Source organism: Andrographis paniculata, unplaced genomic scaffold (genome assembly GCF_009805555.1).
Source record: "Andrographis paniculata isolate CXL003 unplaced genomic scaffold, ASM980555v1 Contig86END, whole genome shotgun sequence".
NCBI lineage: Eukaryota > Viridiplantae > Streptophyta > Magnoliopsida > Lamiales > Acanthaceae > Andrographis > Andrographis paniculata.
Window position 1 is genome coordinate 2,747,773 of NW_026137624.1, and position 14,433 is coordinate 2,762,205.

The window sequence follows — 14,433 nt, forward strand, 5'->3', positions numbered from 1 at the left end:
TTTTTTTAATATTTTTTATTTTTCTAAATTTTTTAAAAAATTATTTTAAATTAGAAAAATAAAAAGTTGTTTGAAATAATAGAAAAAATTGAATATTTAAATAATAATAGTAAAGCATAGAGTTATGATTGTAGTAAAATTACTGTAGCAAAAACTGCATAAATGAAGTTGATGGATTAGAAATGGTCTAATACAATATAGACCGCTGAAATTGGAAATAGTACTTTGACATTGCTACATTGTGTTACGGTTATATAGAAGTCTTAAGTTGTTGGCAAGCAAAAGAGAAAGTAAATGACATTGAATCACACCATAAACAATTCTCACTTTTTAGTCATCATAACCCAGTACTCAAGCAAGCTGTCATAGTATGCACACAAAAAAGTTTCAAGTTGTTTAATACATAAACGAAAAAAAATGTTATAGGTTGGATGTATAGAAGAATCTCAATATTTTGATAGTAACTTGAGAATTTTTAAGATCATGTCTCTCTTAATGGTAGTTCAAGAAATTACATCGTGCGACATGGTGAAATTTTTTGCATTTTTCATAAGTTTGAAACTGCGAGTATATTATGCAGACATTTTTTTTCGATATTTACAAATACTCGACAAATTATGATACTCGATAAATATATTTTGAAGAGATGGACCAAAGATGCCAAAAGTATAACATTCTCTACACCAAGTTACAATGCAATTCATAATAGTAATATTAATTTACTTGTTGAGTTGGCATTTGTCAATACAACAATGAAGAAGTTTTATTATCTTACTTCAATAGCCAAAACCAATGCAGAAGCAAGATTGGTATAAAGAACATAGAAGAAAAAATGCGAACTGATTAGGAAGTATGGATTTAAATGATGCAAGCATTTGTAATGATGCGTCTCCCGATAAAATTGAAGTTCTTGTACGTAATCCATCGAGTATGAAAATGAGAGGAATCAAGGTCAATATTTATAAGCGTCATTGGGATGACAACAGTAAAAAAAAAAAACGAAAGATTGTCACATCGAGTAAGTTAAATTATATGCTATACAAATTTTTATCTATATTATAATTATAATTATTAATTATTAAAGTATTTTATGGTGTGTTTCTTTAGGCCCGGTTTGGGGCTTTTTAATGTGGAAACATTGTTTGCACAGTAAACAACCTCGTAGTGGGGCTGCTTCTCTTAGCTGCAGACTGCAACTTTATTGCCGTGTTTGTTTCTATTTTTTTAAAAAATAAAATTAAAGTACACATATAATTAATTATTTAATATTTATAATAATTATAGGATTAAAAAAATATATACAATATATATGTCATTTTGTAAAAAATAAAATTTTGTATAATACAAATAAATAAAAATTTAAACATATATGTTGAATATAATATAAATTTATAATCAAATCATACAACGATAAATTTTATCATTTAAATTTAATATACATGTATATTAGTATATTAATTACCCATTGAATCAAACTCAAACACAAATAAACATAAAAACTCAAATCTATCTTAAAATTCAAATAAAAATCAACTCCTAAACCCAAATTTTCCAAACTGACCTAAAAAAAACACTCTTAATGTTTATTATTGTTATAGGAAAAAACCTATTATTAAAAAGAAAAAAAGTCAAAACATACTACAATGCGATGATTTTAAAAAAAGTTGAAGTACACAACTTTAGAAGAAAATTGTGGGTCTCAATCCATATCACTTTCGTATGTATCACCAACTTCAAGTAGAATGGACAAACTTCAAGCAAGGATAAAATAAGACCTTCAAGCAACGGAGGATCAACATTTCTTGAGGCTATATAAGCCGGAATTAGAGACAAGAAAGGGTTTTAGATCAATCCAATATAGTTTCAGAATGTATCTTCAACTAAAAAAATATATATTTTACTCTTGAAAATTACTCACAGAATTAATAATTTACGAAATTAAGTCGGTGAGTAATTAAAATTACTCACCAAATATAGTTCTGTGAGTAATTTTGTGAGAACTTACTCACGAAATTAATTTCATGAATAATTTCATGAATAATACTAAAAAATTAAAAGTTATTACTTCAACTCTCTCTCAAAACTTAGTTCTACACAAATTTTTTTATTGTTTAATTATATTAAGGTAAAAAAATCAAATAGTATTTGTTTTATATAAAAAGAAATCTACTTTATATTATATTTTTTTTTTAAAAAAAATTATATTCCCACTATCCTAATTCAAAGTAACTTTTTATTATTCTCACCCGTCTTGACTATTCATGGTAAAAATAATCATACATTAATAGCAAAATACTATTAATTTTTATTTAAATTAAAAATATATTATACTTTATACCGAAGTGGTAAATTGTCAAAATTTCTTATACACTTCCGCTCACCAATAAAATACTATTATTTTTTAATATTTTACAAAACTCCAAAGGTTGCTTTTGACGAACAAAATACTATTATTTTTAAATCTTCTGCTAAACTCCAAAGGTTTTTTTATTAATAAAATACTATAATTTCTTAATTTTCTACAAAACTTCAAAGGTTTCTTTTCAAAATGGATGGAGATAGTATTTAATAATAAAACCTAAACATATCTCATTCTAATTTTCTTCTTTTGTCTCCCTATCCTTTCTGTCCCTATCCTCTCCGCCGCCCTTTCTTTCGAGCAGAGACAATGACTCTACGTAGAAATAGACTTCAAATGCACATATGTCAAAGCGTTTTTTAAATTTAGAGCATTTTCAAGAGAAATGTAAAATAAATGGTGTGTTTCTTCAGCTTGTTTGGAGCTTTTTACTATGCAAACATTGTTTGTACAGTAAACAACCCCAAACCGGGGCTGCTTCTATCACTACAAAAAAATAATATATTTGTAATGGAATTTCGTCCCTAAAGTTCACGTAGCTAACGTAATTCCATTCCTAATTCCGTCTCTAATGTCATTAGTAACGGAAAAAGTAGATTTAGAGACACAAATATTTTGTTACAAAAATAATTTTTTCTTGTAGTGTATATTGCCGACAGAGCGGCAGACTGACTCCAACTTTATTGTTGTGTTTGTTTTTGTTTAATAATTTATTATTAAAAATATTACAGAATAAAAATATATACAATATATGTCGTTTTGTAGAAAATAAAATTTTTATAATACAAATAAGTAAAAATTTAAATATATATAGGTTGGATATAATATAAATTCATAATAAAATCGTACCATTATAAATTTTCTCATTTAAATTTAGTACACATTTATATTATTATATTCATTATCCATCAAATCAATACATATCAAAACTCCTCAAATCCAAACCAAACTCAAATACAAAAGAAACACAAAAACTCAAACCTATCTTAAAATTCAAATAAAAACCAAACTCAAACCTAAATTTTCCGAGACCGGCCTAAAGAAACACAACCAAAGTAACACAATGGCTCACACTTCTTTGTTTAAAAAAATAATCTTTGTCGTAAAAAATCACCTCCGGCGGTTTAATTGGAAAACTCTGTCAGAATCAATTTGTTCGAAGGGTTTCCCGGCCTCATCAAGAAATGATTCGGGCTATGTCTCGATTAACGAATAATTAATGCAAAAAGAAAACAAACTAAGACTGATAAACAAGAAAGAAAGCTGGAAATTAAATTGAAATTAATAGAAAAGCTATAAAAAATTTGAAAAAAAAATATAGAGAAAAATAAATTGCAGAGAAAAAATTAAAAAGATGATGATTGATGGTCAATGGCGTGTAGTCTGATATAATCTTTTCCTCGTTATTTTTGACTTATTTGGATTAAATTTGATTTCATCCATTTCGCAACAACCTTCCACTATCTCCCCTCACCAACTAACTTGGCCCCTCTTGAGGGCTTGCATTCGGATGGGCCTTCCTCAACTATGGGCCAGACGGTGAAACGGGCCTATGATTTGTTTGGGCTAGCCGAAGATGCATTGGGTTGGTCCTACTTAATTGTGGATGTATACAAATGCCCTCCAAAAAATTTTTCTGGACACAACTTAATTTGTGGTCCGGATAATTTTGTTCAAATTGAGTGTTTCATGCGGGTATCATATCACATCGTTGTCACTGTCCATCACTTACTCCCCCTCGAGTCTTTTTGTTTCCGTTTCAAATAACCCCTTCTCGAGGTAATCGATTTTCTTCTTCTGTCGATCAAAACCCTTACTTCATTCACACCCAAAAATCACCCACCATCCTTTATTCTCCTTTTTGTTTGCCGGCAACATCAGGTCTCCAAACCTCTGGGCTGAAACGCAACGACCTCAGCGTCCAAACTACAGTGGTGATTTGGCATTCCGCGGCGACTATTTCGGCGGTTCTTGAATATTCACAGCGGCGGTTTGCGATTCTTGGCGGTTCAAGGCAGCAGCTCGATGATTTGTCCACCACAGGGGGAGGGGCTTCCAATTTTGAGAGCTAAACCGGGGACCTAAAGCAGCTATATCCCTATGGCGTTCTCAGGAGATGCAACTTCCGCGTCCAGTGGCGGTCAGCGGGTGCTCGCGCCGTTCGTAAGGGATGATGGAGATGTGCCCGAGGATTCCCACGACATCCTCAGAGGGGGTAAATTCTTGTTTGTTCAACCCTGGTTTAATCTTACTAGTTTTCCTTTTCGTATATTCCGTCTGCTAATGATACTTTAGAATTTAAATCGTGGATGGATAGGCTGAAACCTTCCTTTGACGTATGGTGGCAAGTATTGGGGATCAGAGATATGTTGACGTTATGTACCAATTCCCTCCCCCGTGATACTCCTATGACTAGGGCTTTACTGTGTTTTTGGAGCTCGAATATGAATGCCTTTGTATTCCCTTTCGGTATTTTGACTCCCACTGTGTTGGTTGTAGTGGTCATTCTAGGGTTGCCTTCGTAATGAGTAGAACCTCATTTGTCTCCGTCTTGCAAGCCCGATCGTCTACCTATTCTTGTAACTTATGACAATAATACTACTGTAGTTGCCTCGAATAAGCTTTCTGGTACCGTCGAACCTTATGAGAACAATACATTCCTCCTATATTGGTTTAGCAAGTACTTCGCATGTTGCGCATTGAAGGGATTAATCCGAGAGGCCGAGCCAGTATTGAATGCCATTGTCTCCGGTGCTGAACTAGATTTGGCTTCATATTTCTTGGGTTTATTGTACCGTGGTATAAATAATTTTTTAGAAAAACTCTCTTTTTCGACTTCCCGTGAGCCGATAAAGGTCAGCCCCTTGTGATTCCTCGAGCTGTGGCCGCGGTTATAGTTTCTTGGTTTCCTCAATCCATATCCTGGCCTCCCGTCTGATCAACTAGCGATTTTAGGCCCACATCTCACCTCGTACCTTATTTCAAGGGTAATCTGCATTCCATGATCTATTCTCTCGTACACGAGGTTGATCGATCTCAGGTGATTTATGTCCTTTGGCTAGCCACCCCACAGTTTTTGGTGCTGACGCCCATGCAAGTGCCGATGCACTCCGCATGGTATGCTAGAACAAATGCTTGATTGCCCGGGTCTTGATTGGAGGTTTGGCCTTGGGTTACCGGTATAATCCATTATTTGGGAACGTTTACCAACCTCAATACTATGCCCGTCAATTCGGGTTGGCTCAGGGGATCCTTCTGCTCAACTTTCTTTTGCAGCTCCCTTTTAGTCCGGATCAGACCTTGGGGTCGGCCAGCGTTGATGCTTGGCGTATTTACATTCATGAATTGAAGGGTCTTCCGCATTCGCCTTATCCTCTCGACCCGAGCACCTTACCTTCCTTTGATCAATGGTGGACGGCCTTTCTTACCCACGTGAACCTGACCACTTTATGGTTGTCCTTGGTTAAGCTAGTGGACGAGCATTCGGATGATGAAGGTTTGCCGATGATGTTTCCGATGGAGTAGAGGAAATATATGCACCCCCAACTACAGGTGATCTTTCTTATTTTCCATACAGTTTGGTAGTGCATGTTAATATAATCGTTTTCCATTGTACAACATGTACACCTTCTGTGTTGGGCGCCCGTCCTACATCTGTTTCTGCAATTCGGCGCTTCTGAAGGCTGATTTCGCGGCTTGCCATGCCCAAGTCATGACCCAAACGGACTGTTAAACAGCAAGCTCTATCGCCGCCCTCACTTCAGGTAACTTTTGGACGATTTTGCATTCATAACATGGGTTCTTATTTCCTTGATGATCGTGGAGGCTCATCTTAAAAAGGCTACCTCCGTATCTGTTGTTGCCCCTATAGTGGAACTGACTTTGTCACCAACTCCTCTTCAAGTATGTTTTCCTCTTCATATCAAACCTCCAGTCATATGTCATATATTCTTATGTTCGCTATCATGTAGATCCCTCAGACAGAACGATCCCGTTTCCTCACCGTCTTCTTTCCATGTATTAGCCAGTATACATTGTTGGCTTACTTTTGCGACTAGCTCTGATTAGTGTAACCGTGCAAGTTTCTTGTGAGGATCTCACTTCGAAAGCGGCGGTCAAGTCACCCAGACTTATTCCCTTACGCTAGTCAGACCTAGCAGTATAAGGATGTCCGCATCTTGGGTTGTCCCTCCTGCTCCGGTGGTGATCCCTGCCGATGTAGAGGCATATTTTTTATCAGGATCTTACCGGGAACACCATTTCCCCACCGAATTTCGGTGGGCTTGACCGGGATCCCTTTTCCGCTTATCAATCCTCTTTGCCACAAAATTCAAAGATTCTGGACTCCTTAAAGGCATCCGTTTTCGTTACAGCTGCATCTATGCCTCTGCATTCGGACCACAAGAGGCAGCTGAAGGATCTTGCTGATAGCTTGAGCGAGGCCTCTGGACGATTGAGGATATTGCAGGGTCTTCGCAGCATAAACGATAACAAGCTCAAAGAGCTGGCGGCCCTGGAGGAAGAGACGGCAACCTATACCTAGAGCTTATTGGATGAGAAACAACGAGCTGAGGACGACATGACTTATGTAGAAGGTCTACGCAATGAGGAGGTGGCCTTGTGGGCTGAATTAAGCCGCGTTCAAGTACGGTTGAAGGAGATTCCACCGGAATTGGATCAAGTGGCGGCAAGCCTTGCTGCCAGGACCTCCCAGAGGATAGAACTATATGGTCGGGCACGTACTTTGGATGAACCCTTGTTGGGGCTTCGCGGACAAAAGATCATCTTCGAGAAGAATTTCCAGCGAGACAAGAGAGGATTAGAGGAGCTGCGTCTGGCCTGGCCTGATATGGTAGCCCGGGGGACCTCTTCGCGTCCTGAACAACTAAAACCAGCTGACCTATCCTCTACCGATGTCGGTTACCACTGTTATGGAACCAGGCACCAAGGATATGGTGTCCGCATCGTTGGCCGAGGGAGCTTCTGTTACCAATGTCGGGCTTATGGATATTAATTTTAGCCGTGATACCAGCTTGGATGACCCTCCTGTCAATTAATCTCCTCTCGTTGTAGATTACCTTGCATGTGACTTATTCTGACTTGTTTTTGTGTTAATCCACAAGTACATAGGATGGATTACTCGTAGGAGTACTAGCCAACGTGATATGTACCAAAAACTAAATTCAAAATAATACTAATAAATAAGTAAAACATATATATATTAACAAACATCTAAATTAGAACTGTCATAATGAATTGAATATGTTGGATCGGCCTGCCCTACTCTAATTTCAAAAATGGTTGAGTTTTAATTTTTTAGGTCTATTAAAATGGGGCCTAAATGAGTCATCCCAAGTTGGTCGTAGGTTTGAAGTGTGAGCCCCCAGTGAAGCATAATTTTTTTATAGTAAAATTATAATATATCTTTAATAATTTTATCTATTTTTTTATTTTGGTCTTTTTTTTAATCATTTTCATTATTATTATTTTTAGTAATTATGCTTTATATAACTTTAAAGAAATCTTAAATTTTTACATATATTTTTTTTAAAAAAAAATCATTGATATTATTTAACTAACATATTTTTTATGGGTAAATTTAACTATTTATACATTTTGTGTACTATATACATATCAAATACTAATATTAATAAATTTACTTTAAAAATTAATTAATTAATTAATTAAGTAAATAAAATTTTGAATGAGTATTATATTTTATGGTAATTTTTAAAGATATTTTACATTAAATTAAATCAAATAATTAATTTGGTAAAAAATTCAAATTATGTTAAACCAATTAAACAGCGTTGTTACTCTCCTTATTATTATTATTTTTTTTATTGTCTCGTCGATATCAATCTTTTTTGTTCAATTTTTTAATATTTGTTTTAATCATTCTAACTGATCATTCAAAATCTTTTCATTTTTTCTATTTTAGTTCGTCAATTGAAATATTTTTATTTTTTTTTTTAGTAAAATTACATTTCATGTGTATACAAAAATATTTTTATTTGACCATCGTATTATTATTTTTACACTAAAAAATAAGGGTAAAATTATCTTTACATACATTATTTTTGTCCTAATACTTTAATAAAATACTAATATACCTAGATTCGCCTGTAAAAAATAAATAAGAAGAATTATTATTGGATGGATGGAGTATTTAATTTTTTAATCTCTTATTATCTTTTAGTTTTTTTCTTCTATAATTTATTGAAGAGCAAAAATCATTTTTTTTCATTAAATATCATAATTATCAATTTTAATCGTATCGAAAAAAATATTAATTTTGGTCCCACTCAAATAAAAATTTATCAATTTTAGTATCAAAATGATTTATTGTGACTCAACACTACCGTGTTGGCTTAAGCTATTTTCAATTTTGCAATATTTTAAAATTCAAAGAAATGATTAGATAATTGAGTTCTAGAAATATTTTAAAATTTTTACTATAAATTTTGAAATATATATAATTATGATTATTAAGAATATATATTAATATATTATTATTTTTATAAATTTTGAAATATATATAATTATGATTATTAAGAATATATATTAATATATTATTATTTTTATAAATTTTGCAATTATTTTTTAAAATATTTAAAATTAATTATTTTCTATATTATTTTTATATTTTCTAAGTCAACAATCAATCATTTTGGATTAAAATTGATAATTATGATATTAAATTAGATAAAAATAAATAAATTTGCTCTATATTGAAATATCTATAAAAAATAATTTTTATTTATTATTTAAATATTTTCGATTATCAATTTTTTTTTCAAAAAAAATATATACCAACTAAGGATATTTAATATTTTGTTTTGAAATATTTATATAAACTCTGCTATGTAATTATTTTTTATATTAATTATAAAAATTTAAAAAAAAAATCCGTGGATTAGCCCGTATGGCTCGACACCAACTGGTGGATTGAATCGAGTTACCTAAATTTATCTGTCCCATGGTGGATTTATCGGCAAACAAACAATTTATTTGTGAGGTTGATATTTATAATTATGTTGTATAAATACATTTATCATGGGTGTGAAATAATATCATTTAAAATTAATTATTTACATTTAATATCTAAATTATATTGAAATAAAGTGTAGAAATTACCCATCTAATCACACTATATGTTGAATTATAGAATTACCATTTCAAGAAAGAACAAAAATCAATATAGAAAAGACATGTTAGATTCGCAGGACGGTTTTGCATCTATATATTTTTAAGCTGTAGAAAATACACACTTGCCTTCTTACATTGCATTCATTAACTACTACTACTACCACTGCTACTACTACTTCTAACTCAACTCGCTCTCTTGCTTAATGTAATAGGTGATGATGAGATCCATAACAGCTTCCTCCACCAAGTAATTGTACAGCCATACACTGATCCCCACCCCCGTCTCCCTCGCCTCACTCTCACACTGCGTCCATTCCCCGGCGGATCTGTCCATCTCCTTCTCCACCACCTCATCCAGGCTCTTTCGACACATTTCTTCCCACTTTCTAACAGCCTCCACCATCTCAATCTCACTCTCAACCATCAACATCTTACCATTTGTTTGCAGCACCTTTCTTGGCTTTTTTTTCGACCCAAGGTGCTCCACAATGGAATCAAAGACGAATCTTGTCAGCACCTCATTTTCGTCTTCAGTCCCGAGCGAGCAACCAAAGTTCATCCAAAGAACACCTGCGAGCGCTTCTAATTCATCGAGGACCAAATGTTTGATTGGAGATGGTTGTCCCCGAGCATTGAGGAATGTCAGTTCAGCATGTAATAAGACCTCCCTTGCCTCCTCAAGATCGATTCCCTTCAATCCACAGTTGGCAAGTTTACTGGAGCATAAAACTTCGGATACGTTGTTCAGGACTTGGGTCATCAATTCTTTTCTGTTCAAATGGATTTTCATTGCATCCAAAGGCTCTGAGTTAGGCGACAACCACCCTTGTGAGTCGTAGGAGCATTCAGTAGACTCGGCGACCATCTTATAGCCTGAACAAATTAAAATCACAACATCAGACATGTTTTGTATATGCGAGTGAACCAACAGAAATAGAAAAACTAATTAATTGTCAGTAGTCTCACCATAGAACTCATCCATACTCCTGCTGGAAGGACAGCTCTCCGTAGAACAATAAGCCTCGAGAACAGATTCCGGGCTTAGATGGTCACTGTCCAGTTGATGGTCAACATATAACCTTCTTCCCGATGCCCTACCCTGAATAGATGATGTTCCGATCAAATTTACAAAGTCAAGCAATAAAAAGAAAACACAAGTGATAAGCACAGCACCACAAGTACCGAAGGAACACTGTGTTCACCTGTGATATACTCGAAGTGGTTGAATCAGGGAGAAAGTTGCAACCATTTCTTCCATCAGGTTCAGGTATGGTCGGGAAGTTGGCCTCTGGCTGAAAGGATGATGATGTCTCAGATGTCAAGGCAGATAGCAGCTCCTGCAGAATCATGGCAGTTGTCTTTAATGGAGGGGTACCTCCTTGGATATCCTCTTTTTGGCATGTAAGTTCATTCAGTTTTTCCTCCAGAAGAGCACCCAATGCATCTCCATCTCTGCTCAAGCTCAGTCGAGGGAGTGGCTTTTCGAGCCTTTTCTTTCTACCATGTTTGCCTGTGGTTGATTGTAGTAGTAGCAGTTCACCCTCACCAAAATGCACATTGTTTTTAACCTTCCCTTCCGAAACTCGACTCCTTGACTTCACAGGAGAATGAAGAGGAAATGAAACAGCAGTTTTGCCGACCTGGCCATTCTCAGCTACCAAAGAGCTGTTTCTAATGCACTTCTGGTCGACAACATGGCCGTTGTAACATCCTGTTTGATTTCCCATCATTGGTTGATGAAAATTGTAGTTTTGGTAGGGGGGCACTTTAGAGCTCTCGAAACCATGGCCTGATGAATTACTTGACCTTCGCTTTCGCCCTGGGGATACGGTATCACTCAATTTGTTGCTACTCATTCTTTTCTCCAAATCGAATTTCCGGTTGTCTCTTCTAGAAGGCAGCTGAGGCCTACTGATGTTATTGCCCACACTTGTAGCATTCACAGAACTTGGAACGGATATTCTCGATGATACTTTACTATTATTAATAATCTTCGGGCTATCCATCTGATCACATTCACTTTGTGCCTTAGGGACACAGCCGAATGATAAAACGGGCATCCTCTTCAAAGGGTCTCCCTGTTCACTTAATGGACATTTATACGATGTAAATGTAATATGCGGCTGTACGGTAGTGCTGTTGTCTATGTCGGTCTTGTCTTCCATGCCACAGTAGTAATTAGGAGAAGAATTTTTTGGCTTACTTATTTCCCTGGAACGAGATTCGAAAACCACATGTTCCTCCTCTCCCCAACTATCCAGCAAATAGCCAGTACAATTCAAGCACTGGTGCTGCCCACATTGGTCCTCCGAATACATTTGTCGCTTAGGATGTTCATTGGAATAATTAGTGAGCCCGCACTTGGATCTTCTGCTTGTTTGCAATCCGGCAGGTTCCAAGATTCTAGACGCTGCTGCCTCGATAAGCAGCCTTGATGAGCCCTTCCGTGAACCACTTTTTGGACTCTTGACTGGGACCGGAGTGGGAAGCCTTGGATGATGATGATGATGATGATGATGATGCTTTCTTGCTTTGGACAACAAAGCATTCTTAAATGACGACGATGGCGACCGCTGTGGCAGCTTCTCCACACCAAACCTCCTAATCACCGCCTGTGACTGTGGCTGTGGCTGTGACCTCTCAGATACACTACTTACTACACTAGTAGTTAACAATGTCTTCTGAAGCTTCGGCGGCCTTGATTCAGGCTTATCTTTGTCCTCCACAGTAACAGTACTGATCAACTCCTCTTCTTCTTCTGCTTCTTCTTCTTCTTCTTCCCTCTCTACCAATTTCTTACCCTTCTTACCCTTATCCTGCTGCTGCTGCTTACGGCTTCCAGTTCCAGAACTCCCCGACTTGGACGCATTAATTATTCTCCTTGTGGGCATCGTCTCCAGCCCCATGAGCCGAGCGACCAATCCAGGGACACGCATTTGCATTTCGTGCTTCTGATCAACACCACCATTGCTACAGCTCTTTCCATGAGGAAAACCACCTTTATTCTCATCAGCAATCTATAATACATACATACATACAATCATCATCACATTTGCACACAATATATAGATAACACTAAGGAACAATGTACCAATATATATATAGATATATATAGATACATCTCAGTTCAACAAGCAATGAACAAGAAGCTGCATACCAAGCGAATCTTTGGCTGCTTCTCATCCCCACAAAATTTCTTCGACGATGGTTTCAACCTATCTGAACAGTTAATTAAACACGAACAAACTATTTAGCCCCCAAAACTTTAGAAAGACAAAGAAGCTTTTGGAAAACACTAACCTGCGGGTGGAAGCAGTTTCTTGGAGAAGAGCTTCTTCTTAGCAAATCTACGGTTCCAATCGAAGAGCTGGAAGAAAATGCCGACACATCCTCCATGCTTTTTGGGTCTGTTCTCCACAACAGCTAAAGAGGAAGATCCAGCTGGTTTCTCCAATGCATCACCCATTCCTCCAACCACAGCAAAAATAAAATAAAAACTAATAATAACAATAATAATTAAAACCAAACAACCTCCCCAAAAGGAAGTTCTCCACAAAAACCAGCCATGTCCTTCATAAATATTGGATCTCTATCGTATCACACCAGGAAATATACTCACTCTCTTCTGGACAAACACTCGAGAACAAAAGGTAAGGTCTCTCTCTCTCTTCAACTGTCACATTTTTCTACGGCTGCGTAGGAAATGAATAGTGGCAAAGGTGGGTTAACACGAAATGCCCAAAGTGCTCGCTCAAATTGGTGACAGCGCCATGTGGCAGGCGTGATTTCTCTCCCTTCAAAAAAAATGCTCGCTCTACAGACCAGAAAAAAGAATTGATTGATTGATTTCAAGAGATTAGCGGTGATGAAAACGCCATTATCTACAGTGTCTACCTGAAACTGACACTAGATATTAGATAATGTAAATGGAGGAGCAACTCTAAAGAAAAACAAAAAAAAAACACTCAGCAAAGCAGATGGTGTGCGAAGACTGAAAATGAGATTGATTGCAGATACAGGAAGTTTCAAAAGGCACAATCGGCTGCACATAAATGCATAAAAGGAGGAATCTTGTTCGATAGAAGGATACAATGATGTGGCAATTGTTTTGCCTTTTGGGTAAACCAAACCAAACCAAACCAAAACCACCCGCACCGAGATAGAGAGAACCGAAAATCAAGCTCTTATTTATTATAATAATAATTTTTTTTTTTTTTTTCCTTCTTCTTCTGGGCGCTGACAAAAGCGTCTGAGCTGGTGAAAACGGCTGCTCTCTGATATATGCAGTGGTGAGGACAGTGGGGGAAGGAGCGTAGGATAAGACGCAGTGGAGCTAATGTGAGCCCCCCATGCGCATCGCGGTTATAAATCCTATTATTTTTGTTATTGCTATGCTAACTTACTATTTGATTTGATTTTGCGTGATAAACTAAGGCCATGGTGTGGTGTAGCTGTAGCTTTGAAAATAGACCTTTTTGTCTGGTTCTAATGATATTGTTTATTTTGGAGAGGTCCATGGATCTCTGCGCCCGATTCTTAATGGGCCACATGGACCCCGCTTTGTTTGTTAAGAACAGGATGGAAGTGTAATGAGATTCATAGAGCATGTGCAATAAAAGTACTCCGTGCTTCAAATTTATTACTCCATTCGTGTCAAAGTCACTGTAATATTTAATTAATTTAAAAATAATTAATAATAATTTTATATATATATTAAGGGAGAGTTGGATTTAACTCCCTGTCAGATAAAGTCACTTACAATTCAGTCCCTATTAAAAATGAATTAGTCTGCACTCTCTACTTTATGGATTAGGTATGTTATGACTCCCCATTTGTATTTATCCCTCAATTATTGTTGTATACGCAATAAGTACTCAAAATAAGTTGATCAATACTTCTAATATTGTAATATATACCTACATTAC

The 14,433-nt window shown here is 35.9% G+C and overlaps 1 protein-coding gene across 1 annotated transcript; it reads right to left on the reverse strand.

The window, feature by feature from the left end:
- Positions 1-9,522: 9,522 nt before the first annotated feature.
- On the reverse strand, positions 9,523-13,724 carry LOC127242357 (uncharacterized). The gene is made up of 5 exons (XM_051261867.1): positions 12,809-13,724; positions 12,666-12,727; positions 10,711-12,525; positions 10,475-10,607; positions 9,523-10,381 (listed from the first exon to the last, which is right to left on the reverse strand). Exons 1-5 carry the CDS (start codon positions 12,972-12,974, stop codon positions 9,687-9,689), a joined length of 2,871 nt encoding a protein of 956 aa, XP_051117824.1. The 5' UTR covers positions 12,975-13,724; the 3' UTR covers positions 9,523-9,686.
- Positions 13,725-14,433: the final 709 nt, after the last annotated feature.